This window comes from Cyclopterus lumpus, chromosome 6 (assembly GCF_009769545.1).
Source record: "Cyclopterus lumpus isolate fCycLum1 chromosome 6, fCycLum1.pri, whole genome shotgun sequence".
NCBI lineage: Eukaryota > Metazoa > Chordata > Actinopteri > Perciformes > Cyclopteridae > Cyclopterus > Cyclopterus lumpus.
In genome coordinates, this window is record NC_046971.1 from 1878457 (window position 1) to 1897500 (window position 19044).

Consider the following 19044-nt stretch of genomic DNA (forward strand, 5'->3'; position numbering starts at 1 on the left):
CTTTAAGACATGAAGCATAGACTTCTATACAACCAGAGGAGTCGCCCCCTGGTGGTCAGGAGAGAGAATGCAGCTTTAACACGTGAAGCATAGACTTCTATACAACCAGAGGAGTCGCCCCCTGGATGTGCCTCTCCGTGGATGTTTGTTGGGATTGTCTAACTGACAACGATGGCAGCGATCCGGTAAATCCAACCTTCAGGCTACAGAGCATCCCCCTCCCTTTTAAATAACTCAAATAGATAACTGTCCATAGATTCAAACTAGCAACCCCTCTGGTCCCCTTCAGTTCACTTCATCTACCTCTCTGTTCCTTTTGTATTTATTTATTCACTTTTTTCTGTTTTTAAAGCTTGGCTGTTAGGATTGTGTCGTTGAAGTCCTGCCGATGTGATGTTCCCCGCCTCGTCCGCAGTGCATCGCTCCGGTCTAACGTGGCGTCCCGCTAGCTGCTTAATGGCCTCTGACAGGAGGCTGCCCCCCCCCCCCCCACACACACACACACTTTTCCTCCAAACAGCCTGACAACGAAGCAGCCGAGCGTTCGGTCCAAAAGGCCCTAAAGCACAAACACACTGCAGCATCCACGCTGAGGGAAACCACAGAGTAAACAACGAGCTCCCCCCCACATGCTTTTAGACTCCCTCTCTCTCTCTCTCTCTCTCTCTCTCTCTCTCTCTCTCTCTTAAAAGCACATTCAGCCACAACATGGACAAAAGTATGTGGACAAAAATAATCCTGCCATATGGATCCGCGTGGACGTCTGATTTCGGAGCCACGGACGTTAATCCGCTGCTGGTTTTTTCAACTTGACCGCCGGGACTTGATCCCATTCGGGCCCAACGAGCGTCGGTACGACACCGACCTCCAGAGGTGTTGGACGGGTTGAGGTCCAAGTTCTGGTCTCTGTAAAGCGGACTTTGTGCGTCTCGTACACTGTTTGTAGCGTTACCCGTGAAAAAAGGAATGCACAACATAAATGAGTGTGTCATCGGCGTATGGGAGGATAGAGAGCGATTCACGACACTGGACTTTCACCCAGGAGGCCGCCGGTCGTGTCCCCGCGTGAAACCATTTGTCACGTTCTTGGTTATTTTAAGCTAAATCACGATCTTTCCGTGAACGAGGCAGTTTTGTTGCCTAAAACTAACCGAGTTGTTTCCCGTCTACAGTTGGAAATTTATTTAAAAAAGACGTTAAAATAGACGTCTAAAATTATTGTTGATTGACAGAACAACTAACAGGTAACTATTTAGATAGTTGAACTGTGGTTTGGACAAAATATAGACGTCATCTCTTGCTTCGGGAAACGAGGAAATTTTCATATACAATAGATATATTTTGAACATAAAACCATGAATCAATTAATCGTGAACTTAATCAAAATTTATTGGCAATAAGAATAATTATTAGTTGCAGGTCCAGTGTTCTGTAGCATTGAGACTTCCTTTCATTTTAACTATAAGGGCTCAAAATGAGGACAAACACGGGACAGTCAACTTACTTCACATACACACATAGGACACACACACAGGACACACAGACAGGACACACACATAGGACACACACACAGGACACACACATAGGACACACACATAGGACACACACACACAGGACACACACATAGGACACACACACACAGGACACACACATAGGACACACACACAGGACACACACAGGACACACACATAGGACACACACACAGGACACACACAGGACACACACATAGGACACACACACAGGACACACACATAGGACACACACACAGGACACACACAGGACACACACATAGGACACACACACAGGACACACACACAAGACACACACACAGGACACACACGCAGGACACACACACATAGGACACACACACAGGACACACACACACACTGTCTCACTTTCAGATTCACATGCATGATGGTGTGTATTCGAACGCTCACCATCTGCTCCGCTGCTTCAGCCTCCGAACAGAACTGAAACTCGTCCGTCTTTGAACCGCAATCTGGGTTTGTGCTTTTGGATCTGAGTCTAGAAACCAGACCTGGTCCTCGAGGACAGAACCCGATCCCTCGTTAGAACCGGAACATGAAATCCCGGACTTGAGGTTTATTCCGGATCAGGAGCGTCTCGTCTTCGTCGTCTTCCTCCTCTCTGTCCTCCTTTCCGTCCTCATCGCTGCTGCCTCCGTCTCTGAGCTCCCATCCAACACACACCCAGCCTGCTGACTGAGGGCGAGCGAGAGGGAGAGAGAGAGAAGCCACATGCTGCTGCTGATGGTGTGTGTGTATGTATGTGTGTGTGTGTGTGTGTGTGTGTGTGTGTTGTACTGAGTGTGTAATGTGCATTAAAGCAGAGTTTGACAGAAATAGTAACAGCAGAGTGTTGCAGCTGCAGGCTGAGCTCTGAATGAATGAATGAATGAATGGGGGGAAAGAGAAAGAAAGAAAGAAAGAAAGAGAGAGAGACATTAACTAGCTCTCATTGTAGCTATCAGTGAAATGTTAGATTATCTCAGGACGGAGTTATTCTCTACTGACCACCAGGGGGCGACTCCTCTGGTTGTATAGAAGTCTATGCTTCATGTGTTAAAGCTGCATTCTCTCTACTGACCACCAGGGGGCGACTCCTCTGGTTGTATAGAAGTCTATGCTTCATGTGTTAAAGCTGCATTCTCTCTACTGACCACCAGGGGGCGACTCCTCTGGTTGTATAGAAGTCCATGCTTCATGTGTTAAAGCTGCATTCTCTCTCTTCACCACCAGGGGGTGACTCCTCTGGTTGTATAGAAGTCAATGCTTCATGTGTTAAAGCTGCATTCTCTCTCCTGACCACCAGGGGCGACTCCTCTGGTTGTATAGAAGTCAATGCTTCATGTGTTAAAGCTGCATTCTCTCTCTTGACCACCAGGGGGCGACTCCTCTGGTTGTATAGAAGTCTGTGCTTCATGTGTTAAAGCTGCATTCTCTCTCCTGACCACCAGGGGGCGACTCCTCTGGTTGTATATAAGTCCAAGAGACACTTCTTCTTTATGACCAGAACTTCCCCAAAAGGGAACTCTGTAAACTCCGGTCAACGGAGAGTTGATCAAACTACTTTTGGATTCTGGTGAAAAAACGCTCCAACGTTTATTTGTAGGATTCGGGATAAAAGAAACTAAAAATATGTAAAAGATGAACAAACAACGAACGCTGCTGGTAGAAAATCGGCCCATAAAACGTGAAGGTCCTCGGGGCGCTTCGAGTTCTGCGGCTCAAACGTTTTTTACATCACCGACGACGACCGTGACGAACAACACCTGGACTCCTGGAGTCGACCTCCCCGCCAGAATAAAAGCGTGTGAACGAATGCACTCGGTTCAGACTGCAGACTGCAGCAGCAGCAGCAGCGCTGAAGGGCGGCCATAAGGACGCTGCTGACGGGGAAGAGGAGGAAAGGAAAGGAAAGGAAAGGAAAGGAAAGGAAAGGAAAGGAAAGGAAATCACTGAGTCTGCAGAGGCTATTTTAACAAGAAGGAAGTGGAGTGATGCCTGAAGAGGTTTAAAGGACCCAAAGGTCACAAGTCTTCATGAAGTGTTGAACTTCTGTTTAATGAAAGTTATCAACCAGCTTTTAGTTTGATGTGTGTTTAAGCCGTTCTGTTTCCATTGTGAAGTTTAAAGGTTCATTGTTCCTTCCAGCTTGTTCTGCTTTTATTGTGAAACTCTTGACACTGGAACAGGAAGCTGTTTCTATTTAAATCCGAGCTTCCTGTTTCTTTGACCAGCGACTGATCTCTGTTGCTCAGAGGATCTTTGTCTCCTTCAGTTGAACCACTGAACCCTGTTAGAAAAGAGACTCTTCAAAATAAAAGCATCATCGGTCCTCCCGAACGTAGAGTGCACAGAAATAAGGACATTAATACAGAATTTTACCGTTATTACCAGTCTGTTGACACAAAGTGGGAATGAGCCCACTGAAACCAGTGGTCTAATATAGAATATATACAATTCACTTCATGAAGTTACACTGATATTCTATTCAATATTTATTAAATAACTATTTTTAAACATTTACATTCACTGAAGTACATTTAGTGAAGACACACAGACACACACACACACACACTCTCTCTCACACACACTCACACACACTCTCACACACACACTCACACACACATTTACGACCCTTGATTAGCTGCAGGACACACGGAGGTGAACCCTCAAACACAGCAAACGGTTCAGCTCCTTCTGTCTTTAATGTGTGTATGTGTGTGTGTGTGTGTGTGTGTGTGTGTGTGTGTGTTTTCTATTTTTAGCTATCGGGGTGCAGATGTCCTTGGATTTTCTGGAGAAGTTGTTATGGGCCATCGCCAAGCAGGTGAGCAGAGGACTCTCTGAAGTGAGGTGACCTTTGACCCCCAACCAGACCACGCCAGACATACGCGTGTCTCGTCCAATAGGAAGTCGCGAGCGGCCAATCAGATCCTTTGATTGGATTGTGGATCGTTGCATGAAAAGCGTCCGATGATCCTCTGGATTCAGAGGCCATGAGGGAGCAGAGCCCGTTAATTGGGTCCATTAAGTCCCTTTGACCTTTCACAATAAGATGAAAGAGGAAGTGACTCCTCAGAGACCAAAGTAAAAGCTCCTCAGTCGGCTCTTTATATTATTTAATCTTTCTCCACCGTTAACACTCACTGGTTTTTGGGCCGTGGTTATATTTGCCTTTTCTTTTCAAGACGACGCTCATTTGGTGTTAAACACATTTCATTTCCGTTAAACTCTTCACAATAAAAGCTGCGCGTTATCCTGCACTAATACATATTTAATTATCTGTAAAAAGTTGTTTGCTCACCACTCGTCCTCTCTGCAGTTTGATCTATTGAGGAATAGACGCTAACAATTAGTTGAACGTGTTTTTTGATATATCTTTCACAATAAAGGTCCCCTGTTGTTTTTCTTATTTGTAAAGCTTTTATTTTGAAGCAGCAACCCCAGGTTTTCCTCCTCTCTTCTCCTTTGAGCGTAACCTCGGACCGAGAAGTCTTAAAATGAAACTTTACTTCACTATCAGTGACGCTCGAAAAGTGACATCACACACACACACACACACACACACACACACACATTGCTGCTGTTTTGAATCCGTTTGAGTATGATTATGTAATCGTTCTTTTATTTTGTATTCTCTCCATTGTGGTGTGTTTTTTTCTTCCTCCTCGTCTTCCTCGACTCTTCCAGCCCAGCGACACAGACGTGAGTAAACGCTGATTATTGATTATTGATTCCGAGCTTGTGTGTTACTCATGTGTACACATCACCCCACATGGAAACCTTAAGAGACACAAGTTACTTCAGTTAAAGAGGAACTCAAATCAGTGAAAAGCTTGTTTTGTGTTCAGCTGGACTGTAAATAGCTTCTTGTTTGACCTTTGACCTTTGACCCTCACACCTTCTCTCTCTCAGTGTTCAGCCATCGAAGGCGTGTGTCCTCTCAGCTGCGAGAGCGCTGTAAGTACTCCTTCACCAAACGCCACTTCTTTTATTTTGAAAAACTCCAATCACACACACACTTCCTCTTCTTTCCTTCTTTCCTTCTTCAGGATCTGAACTGTTTCCTGGTCGACAACAACGGCTTCGTTGTGCTTTCCAAAGAGAGGAACGAGGTGAGAGCTCAGACTCCTGTATACACACACACAGATACACACACACAGACACACACACACACACACACACAGACACACGCACACACAGACACACACACACAGATACACACACACAGATACACACACACACACACACACAGACACACACACACAGATACACACACACACAGACACACACACACACACACAGACACACACACACACACACAGACACACACACAGACACACGCACACACACACACACACACAGACACACACACACAGATACACACACACACACAGACACACACACACACACACACACACACACACACAGACACACACACACACACAGACACACACACATACACACACACACAGACACACACACACACACACACAGACACACACACAGACACACACACAGACACACACACACACACACAGACACACACATACATATATATATATATATATATATATATATATGTATCTATATGTAAACACACAGATATTTAGATATACAGTATATAACCAAATATAAAGATCCATTTTTTTAAATATTTGTGTATATATGTGTGTATATATAAATATATATATATATATAAATATATGGGCACAATATTAATTTTAACTCCTAGACTAGTTTTTCTAAAAACTTCGAGTCAGTTTTCGTTTTATTTCTCGCTGTTTGGATGAAAAGTCAAATTCTTTAACAACAGAAGAAGAAAACCTTTAGATGAAGTTCTCCAAATGCTTTGTGTATTAAATGGGAGGCTCGGCTCGGGGTCATTCAAGGTCAGCGCGGCCTCGGCTTCTCGTGGCCGGTGAGTTTTGGGGTCGCCGGGCGGCTCGTGAACATGTGGACGGGTCATGTGATGACAGTTGTGGTTTTAATCCGTGTGTGTGGCGCATTAGTGGTGAAATATAGCAGCTGCTGCACCTGATGACCTCATCTGACTGTGGGCGGGGCTTAAGCGGAGCAGAGCTACACATGGCCGCTTTAATCCATTTAAAAAAATTAATTTAATTTCTATCCTTCAGTTTATTAAAATTGTACCAAAACCCAAATACATTAAATTTATCTGACTTATTATTGTGATCTTTGTAAAAAATTATAAACTTATTGTCTCATCATAACAAATCGTAATTTTTTACAAAAAATTAAATATAAAATAAACATTCTTTATTGTGAAAAATTATATACAAAATAATATATTAATGTAAAGAAATTTAATATAAAATATTTGTATTTACTATGTATAATTTCGTTAACATTTTACGTATTTAAATTATATTTGTAACTATAATTCACTATATTTGTAAAATATTTTTTCCCATATTTCTCTTTATTTTTTACATTTATTTTTCATGACCTGAATGGGCTTCCTTACTTTGTGATCATTTTGAGGACGTTTCAAAGTGTCTTAGTGTGGAGAGACGACTCGCCTGCCGTCCATCTGCCAGCTGCTCGTTAGCTCTGGATTAACTCCGTATTATTGAGGATTAACGCAGATCCCACCGCGATACCATAAACACAACCACATCTACACACAGATGTTTACTTCCACGTCTTGAATCTCTCTCTCTCGGCTAGTAGTTCTGTTGCTACCGGGAGTCGAACCTGTGATGTCCGTGTCGCAGGTCGTTCGGCGTGACCCCTGAGGCCGGATGAGGTTTCTGTGACATCTGTGAGGCTGTGAAGGTCAAACGGACGTCCAGCTGGAGGGCACTCGGCTTTATCTCTTATGTAACAATGTGGAGGTCTGAGCCGTAAACAGACTGCAGTTTGTTGTGTCTTGAGGCTCAGTATTGTTTAAACAACACCAGTACTTAATTCGATACCTTCTGTTCCTACTTCATTCGATACCTTCAGTTCCTACTTCATTCGATACCTTCAGTTCCTACTTCATTCGATAGCTTCAGTTCCTACTTCATTCGATACCTTCAGTTCCTACTTCATTCGATAGCTTCAGTTCCTACTTCATTCGATACCTTCAGTTCCTACTTCATTCGATACCTTCAGTTCCTACTTCATTCGATAGCTTCAGTTCCTACTTCATTCGATAGCTTCAGTTCCTACTTCATTCGATACCTTCAGTTCCTACTTCATTCGATACCTTCTGTTCCTACTTCATTCGATACCTTCAGTTCCTACTTCATTCGATACCTTCCGTTCCTACTTCATTCGATACCTTCCGTTCCTACTTCATTCGATAGCTTCAGTTCCTACTTCATTCGATACCTTCTGTTCCTACTTCATTCGATAGCTTCAGTTCCTACTTCATTCGATACCTTCAGTTCCTACTTCATTCGATACCTTCTGTTCCTACTTCATTCGATACCTTCTGTTCCTACTTCATTCGATACCTTCAGTTCCTACTTCATTCGATAGCTTCTGTTCCTACTTCATTCGATACCTTCAGTTCCTACTTCATTCGATACCTTCCGTTCCTACTTCATTCGATACCTTCCGTTCCTACTTCATTCGATACCTTCAGTTCCTACTTCATTCGATACCTTCCGTTCCTACTTCATTCGATACCTTCCGTTCCTACTTCATTCGATACCTTCCGTTCCTACTTCATTCGATACCTTCAGTTCCTACTTCATTCGATACCTTCAGTTCCTACTTCATTCGATACCTTCTGTTCCTACTTCATTCGATACCTTCTGCTCCTACTTCATTCGATACCTTCTGTTCCTACTTCATTCGATACCTTCAGTTCCTACTTCATTCGATACCTTCTGTTCCTACTTCATTCGATACCTTCTGTTCCTACTTCATTCGATACCTTCAGTTCCTACTTCATTCGATACCTTCAGTTCCTACTTCATTCAATACCTTCCGTTCCTACTTCATTCGATACCTTCCGTTCCTACTTCATTCGATACCTTCAGTTCCTACTTCATTCGAGACCTTCTGTTCCTACTTCATTCGATACCTTCTGTGACTACTTCATATGTGGACTGAGGAGGAGTGACGTAAAGACGCCTTATACGTCTCCTGGCCTATCAATCACCTTGTAGCCCCGCCCTAAAGCATCCCCTGCTTTATGGTCTGTTTGACTCTAAATGACCATAATTTACTAAATGAACATCACGCTGTATTGAAGAAGACTTGAAACTAGAGATTGAGACCAAAAACTCATGTTTACAATGTTTACTGAGGGAATACATCAAGAGAAGTAGAGTCATTTATATAGACTTCTATACAACCAGAGGAGTCGCTCCCTGGTGGTCAGGAGAGAGAAAGCAGCAAATGATGTTTAAAGATATTATGAAACTAAACATTAGTTTCTCTAAATGAATTATTATAATTATAAAATGATTATATAAATGATTATTATTATAGTTGACGTCCGACATGGCTGGCAGGAAAAAAAAACATCTCTATTCATCTTTTTCTTTGTAAACAACCTCCAACAAAGAAATATCAGCTGTGAGATTAATTCTTAAACATTTGGTTATATATAACGAAGCAAAAGGAAATCTAACTTCTTCTGAAGCGTGTTTGTGTAGAAGCTCGTTTGTCCGCTGCGTTCCCAGTGGCCTTACTAAGCAAATATTATAATAAACTGCTTCCTGGAGGTTTTTGCTGAGCTCTGGACCCCCCCCACCCCCCCTCACCCCCCATAGAGCCGGCGTTGGTGTGTGAAGGTGCAGCTCGGTAAATATTTAATCATTCAGGACAGGAAGTCGGTGCTGCCCAGAAGAAACCGGTCGTGGTGACGCAGAGACCAGAACCAACACTACCACATTAGTCCACAGGGGGCACCAGAACCAACACTACCACTTTAGTCCACAGGGGGCACCAGAACCAACACTACCACTTTAGTCCACAGGGGGCACCAGAACCAACACTACCACTTTAGTCCACAGGGGGCGCCAGAACCAACACTACCACTTTAGTCCACAGGGGGCACCAGAACCAACACTACCACTTTAGTCCACAGGGGGCGCCAGAACCAATACTACCACTTTAGTCCACAGGGGGCACCAGAACCAACACTACCACTTTAGTCCACAGGGGGCACCAGAACCAACACTACCACTTTAGTCCACAGGGGGGCACCAGAACCAACACTACCACTTTAGTCCACAAGGGGCACCAGAACCAACACTACCACTTTAGTCCACAAGGGGAACCAGAATCAACACTACCACTTTAGTCCACAGGGGGCACCAGAACCAACACTACCACTTTAGTCCACAGGGGGCACCAGAACCAACACTACCACTTTAGTCCACAGGGGGCACCAGAACCAACACTACCACTTTAGACCACAGGGGGTACCAGAACCAACACTACCACTTTAGTCCACAGGGGGCACCAGAACCAACACTACCACTTTAGTCCACAGGGGGCACCAGAACCAACACTACCACTTTAGTCCACAGGGGGCACCAGAACCAACACTACCACTTTAGTCCACGGGGGGCACCAGAACCAACACTACCACTTTAGTCCAGAGGGGGCACCAGAACCAACACTACCACTTTAGTCCACAGGGGGCGCCAGAACCAACACTACCACTTTAGTCCACGGGGGGCACCAGAACCAACACTACCACTTTAGTCCACAGGGGGCACCAGAACCAACACTACCACTTTAGTCCACAGGGGGCACCAGAAACAACACTACCACTTTAGTCCACAGGGGGCACCAGAACCAACACTACCACTTTAGACCACAGGGGGTACCAGAACCAACACTACCACTTTAGTCCACAGGGGGCACCAGAACCAACACTACCACTTTAGTCCACAGGGGGCACCAGAACCAACACTACCACTTTAGTCCACAGGGGGCACCAGAACCAACACTACCACTTTAGTCCACGGGGGGCACCAGAACCAACACTACCACTTTAGTCCAGAGGGGGCACCAGAACCAACACTACCACTTTAGTCCACAGGGGGCGCCAGAACCAACACTACCACTTTAGTCCACGGGGGGCACCAGAACCAACACTACCACTTTAGTCCACAGGGGGCACCAGAACCAACACTACCACTTTAGTCCACGGGGGGCACCAGAACCAACACTACCACTTTAGTCCACAGGGGGCACCAGAACCAACACTACCACTTTAGTCCACGGGGGGCGCCGGAACCGAAACTAAAAGGCAGGTTAATGAGTAAATAGTCGGCAGCTTCCTGTCATCAGGATGGATAGAAACCATCAAAGAGGCTCTTTTACTATAATAACTACAACGTTATGATTAGCATGCTCCTCATTAGCATGCTAACAGTTCCTCGACTACAGCTGTGCGTTTGTGCTCCTGCAGGAGTCTCTCTGGCTCAGTCTGTTTTATTCTGGGCCGTCGGGGTAAACGGAGGGTCGGGTTTCATTAAACCGACGCTGTGAAACTCATCAGGCGCAGACGAAGCGTCTCGTAAACGGCCCTCAGAGCCGCTGAGACCAACGGTGTGAATAATTCAGAGAGTGGCTGCTGAGGACTCACTAGACGCACACTTCACCTCACAGTGTAACGCTCTACACCGCTACACCGGAGGAGGCCACAGAGGAGTCAGAGAGTCTTTGAGTCTTTGAGTCTGCGTGTTGAAACGTCGACTGTTCCTCTCTTTTAAATACCAGAAGTGAAGCAGTTATAAGCTCCTCCCCCCTCACCTGTGTCTTCACCTCAAAAGAGACTGTCATGTCAAAACATGTGTTTCCTTTTCCAAAAAGGAATATCGACCCTCGTTTCCTTGAATCCTTGAAGAAAACGTTTTTCCTCCATTTTGAATCTTAAAGAAAGTCTTAAAACATTTTAAAACTACGCAAACAAACATTCGCAATCTCTCACACAATAATCTGAGCGTCAATTCTGAGCTCTGATCGAGTCGTGAGACGCTGAACTGAAATGTATTAATATATATATTAATATATATACTGTATATTTATATATTAATATATATATACTGTATAGATGTATATTAATATATGTATATATATATTAATACATATATATATATTAATATTTATATGTGTATATATATCGATGAAACGTGACGTCACCGCTCTGTTTCAGTGAAGCTTGACCTTTGAACTCGTCTGTTTCAGGTCGGGCGTTTCTTCGGCGAAGTGGACGGTTCAGTGATGGCGTCGCTCATCAAGATGGGAATGTTCAAAAAGTACAGGAAGTACTTCTTCTTCTTCTCCTCCTTCTTCTCCTCCTTCTCTTCTCCTTCTTCTTCTTCTCCTTCTCCTTCTCTTCTCCTTCTTCTTCTCCTTCTCCTTCTCTTCTCCTTCTTCTCCTTCTCCTTCTCTTCTCCTTCTTCTTCTTCTTCTTCTTCTCCTTCTCCTTCTCCTTCTTCTTCTCCTTCTTCTTCTTCTTCTTCTTCTTCTTCTTCTTCTTCTTCTCCTTCTCCTTCTCCTTCTTCTTCTCCTTCTCCTTCTCCTTCTCCTTCTTCTTCTCCTTCTTCTTCTTCTTCTTCTTCTTCTCCTTCTTCTCCTTCTTCTTCTTCTCCTTCTTCTTCTTCTTCTTCTTCTTCTAGTATTATTACTATTCTATATGATACGTCCTCTCACTCATAAACATGTCGGTCAGACAGGAAGTGCTTCATGTGAGGACGCGAGCCGTGAGACGTTCCTGGAGTTAACACGAGTGTTTGTGTGTTTGTTTGTTTATTTGTTTATTTGTTTGTGTGTTGGTTTGTTTGTTTGTGTGCGTGTTTGTGTGTTTATTTATTTGTGTGTTTGTTTGTGTGCTTATTTATTTGTTTGTGTGTTTATATATTTGTTTGTGTGTTTGTTTGTGTGTTTATTCATTTGTGTGTGTGTTTATTTATTTGTGTGTTTGTTTGTGTGCTTATTTATTTGTTTGTGTGTTTATTTGTTTGTTTGTGTGTTTATATATTTGTGTGTTTGTTTGTGTGTTTGTTTGTTTGTGTGTTTGTTTGTGTGTTTATTTATTTGTTTGTGTGTTTATATATTTGTGTTTGTTTGTGTGTGTGTTTGTTTGTGTGTTTGTTTGTGTGTGTGTTTGTGTGTTTGTTTGTGTGTTTGTTTGTGTGTGTGTTTGTGTGTTTGTTTGTGTGTTTGTTTGTGTGTGTGTTTGTGTGTGTGTTTGTGTGTGTGTTTGTGTGTGTGTTTGTGTGTTTGTTTGTGTGTGTGTTTGTGTGTTTGTTTGTGTGTTTGTTTGTGTGTTTGTTTGTGTGTTTGTTTGTGTGTGTGTTTGTGTGTTTGTTTGTGTGTTTGTTTGTGTGTGTGTTTGTGTGTGTGTTTGTTTGTTTGTTTGTGTGTTTGTTTGTGTGTGTGTTTGTGTGTTTGTTTGTGTGTTTGTTTGTGTGTGTGTTTGTGTGTGTGTTTGTTTGTTTGTGTGTGTGTTTGTGTGTGTGTTTGTGTGTGTGTTTGTTTGTGTGTTTGTTTGTGTGTGTGTTTGTGTGTTTGTTTGTTTGTGTGTTTGTTTGTGTGTGTGTTTGTGTGTGTGTTTGTGTGTGTGTTTGTTTGTGTGTTTGTTTGTGTGTGTGTTTGTGTGTGTGTTTGTGTGTTTGTTTGTGTGTGTGTTTGTGTGTTTGTTTGTGTGTTTGTTTGTGTGTGTGTTTGTGTGTTTGTTTGTGTGTGTGTTTGTGTGTTTGTTTGTGTGTGTGTTTGTGTGTTTGTTTGTGTGTTTGTTTGTGTGTGTGTTTGTGTGTTTGTTTGTGTGTGTGTTTGTGTGTTTGTTTGTGTGTTTGTTTGTGTGTTTGTTTGTGTGTTTGTTTGTGTGTGTGTTTGTGTGTTTGTTTGTGTGTTTGTTTGTGTGTGTGTTTGTGTGTTTGTTTGTGTGTTTGTTTGTGTGCAGGGTGTCGCTGTTCGACTACCAGGCGATGTGTAAGAACAGCCATCACCACGCCAGCAGCGGGCGCCGCCTCCTCAGCGTGAGTCTCTGCAGCTGTCAATCATCTGACCTCCTCCAGCTGTACTGGCTTCATCTCACTGGGCGACTTGTTGTGTTGTTTGTTGTGTTTGTTGACGCAAAGTTGTTGTTTGTTCTTTCTCCTGCAGCCGTTTCACAGCCTGGCCGCGTTGACGAGGTGGTTCTTCTCCAACGCTCTGATGTACGAGTCCTCGTTTCAGCTTTAACTTTTATTATTATTCACTTTATTAAAACAAGTTACATTAAAATATATCTTATCTTCATATAAATATTAAGGGCAAATCGTCCAGTTTAAAATAAATAAATCTTCTTTTTCTTTTCATTATTGTTGATATGAACGTGTACGTATATTAAAATGGAAATATTAGTTTAATGTATATATGATATTAAATTACAATAATAATTACAATCTTTAATACAATATTGATAATATTTTATTATTATTCATTATTATCACTGTTATTGTTTTTGTTGTTTTATATATATATATTAATTTAATTATATAACAGTGATAATAATAAATAAAATATAATTATTATACTTAATTAATAACATAAAATTGTTATTATTATAATTTATGCATTTCAATACGTACACATTCATATCAACAATAATGAGAAGGATTTATTTTTAAACTGGACGATTTGACCCTTAATATTTATATAATATAATATAAATTAATATATATAATAATTATATAACTTCCTTTAAGGAATCAGGAAGTTGATTAAATTTCATTTGAGTTCTCAGTTTAAATGTAATTCTCTCCATTGTGTTTAAATTGTTTTTGAGTTTTCTGCTTTTTAAACTGTATTTAAATATTAAGTACACAGAGTACACAAAGTACACAGAGTACACAGAGTACTGCTTCCCACTGAAGTGCTCTGCTTGTGTCTCCATCAGGTTCCTGCTGGACTTCAACCTCTGTGGACTCTGGCACTCCGACTACTTTGTGGACGGTGAGAAGTGAAAGTAGAAGTACAACGGTGTAGAAGTACAACGGTGTAGAAGTACAACGGTGTAGAAGTACAACGGTGTAGAAGTACACGTTAAAGTCCTGCATTCAAATTATTACTTGCGTTAAAGTATTTACTCTGTGATCAATGAATACTTTATCGATACAAATACATCTTCATACCTGCAGAGCAGCTAAAGTTCATCAGATTCATTTAGTACAGTAAAAATACAACAAGTACCTCTTGGATGTAGTACAGTGTAAAGTACAACATGTACCTCTGAGGTGTAGTACAGTAAAAAGTACAACATGTACCTCTGAGATGTAGTACAGTATAAAGTACATGTACCTCTGAGGTGTAGTACAGTATAAAGTACTACATGTACCTCTGAGATGTAGTACAGTATAAAGTACATGTACCTCTGAGGTGTAGTACAGTGTAAAGTACAACATGTACCTCTGAGGTGTAGTACAGTGTAAAGTACAACATGTACCTCTGAGGTGTAGTACAGTGTAAAGTACAACATGTACCTCTGAGGTGTAGTACAGTGTAAAGTACAACATGTACCTCTGAGATGTAGTACAGTGTAAAGTACTACATGTACCTCTGAGGTGTAGTACAGTATAAAGTACTACATGTACCTCTGAGATGTAGTACAGTATAAAGTACAACATGTACCTCTGAGGTGTAGTACAGTATAAAGTACAACATGTACCTCTGAGATGTAGTACAGTATAAAGTACAACATGTACCTCTGAGGTGTAGTACAGTATAAAGTACAATAGAAGTACAACATGTACCTCTGAGGTGTAGTACAGTAAAAATACAACAAGTACCTCTGAGATGTAGTACAGTATAAAGTACAATAGAAGTACAACATGTACCTCTGAGGTGTAGTACAGTAAAAATACAACAAGTACCTCTGAGATGTAGTACAGTATAAAGTACAACATGTACCTCTGAGATGTAGTACAGTATAAAGTACAACATGTACCTCTGAGATGTAGTACAGTATAAAGTACAACATGTACCTCTGAGATGTAGTACAGTATAAAGTACAACATGTACCTCTGAGATGTAGTACAGTAAAAAGTACAACATGTACCTCTGAGGTGTAGTACAGTAAAAATACAACAAGTACCTCTGAGATGTAGTACAGTATAAAGTACTACATGTACCTCTGAGGTGTAGTACAGTATAAAGTACAACATGTACCTCTGAGATGTAGTACAGTAAAAAGTACAACATGTACCTCTGAGGTGTACTACAGTATAAAGTACAACATGTACCTCTGAGATGTAGTACAGTATAAAGTACAACATGTACCTCTGAGGTGTAGTACAGTATAAAGTATTGTATATATATATTAAGTTTATCTATAAATAAACTTATAACAATATAAATATACATTTAATTTTAAAAGTGTGTTCATCTCTGCTTTTTGTCTCATTTACAAACATTCTGTTTCAAAATGGCGGGATCATCATCATCTTCATCATCGTCACTGGGCGTGTCATCTTCATCATGATCATCGTTACTGGGCGTGTCATCTTCATCATGATCATCGTCACTGGGCGTGTCCTCTTCGTCATCGTCACTGGGCGTGTCATCTTCATCATCATCTTCATCATCATTATCGTCACTGGGCGTGTCCTCTTCGTCATCGTCACTCGGCGTGTCATCTTCATCTTCATCATGATCATCGTCACTGGGCGTGTCATCTTCTTCATCTTCATCTTCATCCATTCAGCCAAAGCCGGCTATCACACCAGTGAGTACGACACGTGTGTTTAGACAGAGACGTCCTCACAAAGATAGGAAGACTCATTCTGATGCTGTGTGTGTGTGTGTGTGTGTGTGTGTGTGTGTGTGTGTGTGTGTGTGTGTGTGTGTGTGTGTGTGTCAATGTGTGTGTGTGTGTCAATGTGTGTGTGTGTGTGTGTGTGTGTGTGTGTGTGTGTGTAGGTCACAAGCAGAAGAAGGTGGATGCCCTGCAGCCCTGTGACACGGCGTATCCCGGCTTCATGTACGACTCTTCAGTCAGAGAAGCAAACAGCCTCATCAAGTGTGGACGCTGCCAGAAGTAGGACACACACACACAGACACACACACACACACACACACACAGACACACACATAGACACAGACACAGACACACACATAGACACACACACACAGACACACACACACAGACACACACATAGACACAGACACAGACACACACATAGACACACACACACACAGACACACACACACACACATAGACACACACACACACACACACACATTGACACACACACACACAGACACACACATAGACACACACACACACACACACACAGACACACACATAGACACACACACAGACACACACACATAGAGACACAGACACACACACACACACACACACACACATAGACACACACACACATAGACACACACACATAGACACACACACACACACAGACACACACACACACACACATAGACACACACACATAGACACACACACACATAGACACACACACACGCACACACACACATAGACACACACACACACATAGACACACACACACACACACACACACACACACATAGACACACACACACATAGATACACACACATAGACACACACACACAGACACACACACACATAGACACACACACATACACACACACACATAGACACACACACATAGACACACACACACGCACACAGACACACATTCACACACACACATATAACATATAAATACACCGACAGCGCCACCTGGTGGTCAAACCCCATACTCTTGTATTCTTGTTTCTTCATCCATGACTTATTTATACATTTACATATTTATATATTTACATATTTATATATTTACATATTTATATAGTTATATATACATATTTATATAGTTACATATTCATCTAGTTATATATTTACCTATTTATCTAGTTATATATTTACATAGTTATATATATACATATTTATACAGTTACATATTTATAGTTATACATTTACATATTAAATATTTACATATTTATATAGTTATATATTTACATATTTATATATTTACATATTTATATAGTTATATATTTACATATTTATATGTATATATTCATACGTCATGGTTCTGTCAGACTTTCTTTGTTTTGATACATTAAATCTAATAACTTTAATTTAGTTTCATGGAGGAAATAACTTGTTATTGATGATGTTTGATGAATTGACAATGAGGGAGTGATCGATTGGCTGGTTGGATGATCGATTGGTTGATTGATTGGTTGTTTGATTGGCTGGTTGATTAGTTGATTGGCTGGTTGGTTGATTGGTTGTTTGATTGGCTGGTTGGTTGATTGGTTGTTTGATTGGCTGGTTGGTTGGTTGATTAGCTGGTTGTTTGATTGGCTGGTTGGTTGATTGGTTGATTGGCTGGTTGATTGATTGGTTGTTTGATTGGCTGGTTGGTTGATTGGTTGATTGGCTGGTTGATTGATTGGTTGGTTGATTGGCTGGTTGATTGATTGATTGGTTGATTGGCTGGTTGATTGGTTGATTAGCTGGTTGTTTGATTGGCTGGTTGGTTGATTGGTTGATTGGCTGGTTGATTGATTGGTTGGTTGATTGGCTGGTTGATTGATTGATTGGTTGATTGGCTGGTTGGTTGGTTGGTTGATTGATTGGCTGGTTGGTTGATTGGTTGATTGGCTGGTTGATTGGTTGATTAGCTGGTTGTTTGATTGGCTGGTTGGTTGATTGGTTGATTGGCTGGTTGATTGGTTGATTAGCTGGTTGTTTGATTGGCTGGTTGGTTGATTGGTTGATTGGCTGGTTGATTGATTGGTTGTTTGATTGGCTGGTTGGTTGATTGGTTGATTGGCTGGTTGATTGATTGGTTGTTTGATTGGCTGGTTGATTGATCGTGACGTCTGTTCAGGATGTTCGTGGTGCAGCAGGTCCCTGACAGCAACCTGGTGATGGTCGTCACTCAGGCCGACTGTGACTGTTCCCGTCAGTACGGACCGATCCTGCTGGAGGCCAAAGAGATCAAATATATCCTTACTGGGGGGGAGGGGCTCTGAGGTGTCAATCAAAAAGGGTCTCAGACGGACCCCAGCAGTAGCGCCCCCTGCTGGATTCTGTACCAAACACTTGTTTACGTCCTCTGTAAATTGTAAGTTTACTACTTTTCCCGAATGTTTCGCGGAGCGCTCTGTTTTCCTTAACGCCAGTGAACATAACGCCACGGTGAAGTGCAACCGCATGAAGTCCCAGAAGGTGCGGCGGCGCCCGGAGTCGTGCCACGCCTACCACCCGAAGGTGAGCTATGCGTCGACTTTTATTAAAACTAAATAATTTAACAACATATACTACATTATTATTATATTATATATATATTTAAGCCAACAAAAGAAAATATGATCAACAAATACATTATAAAGCTTCATTATTATTCTAATAAATGGATTATCATGGATAAAACTTGTTGAAATAGAAGCTACTCAACATTATATGTAGTAAACAAATAACCATTAATGCAATATTAATACTAATAAGATATTTTATGTATAACAGTATTTCTACGCTTTTATTTAAATAAATTAAATAATACAACA

General features: G+C 41.7%; 1 protein-coding gene across 1 annotated transcript in view; it reads left to right on the forward strand.

Annotated features, from left to right (window-relative positions):
• Positions 1-19044, forward strand: part of LOC117732775 (voltage-dependent calcium channel subunit alpha-2/delta-4-like) — a 60886-nt gene that overhangs the window by 40618 nt on the left and 1224 nt on the right. Inside the window, 12 exon segments of the mRNA XM_034535946.1 lie at positions 4292-4353; positions 5217-5231; positions 5442-5486; positions 5579-5641; positions 11691-11761; positions 13411-13486; positions 13614-13666; positions 14389-14444; positions 16192-16212; positions 16407-16524; positions 18366-18481; positions 18666-18748. Coding sequence (XP_034391837.1) covers positions 4292-4353; positions 5217-5231; positions 5442-5486; positions 5579-5641; positions 11691-11761; positions 13411-13486; positions 13614-13666; positions 14389-14444; positions 16192-16212; positions 16407-16524; positions 18366-18481; positions 18666-18748 — 779 coding nt within the window.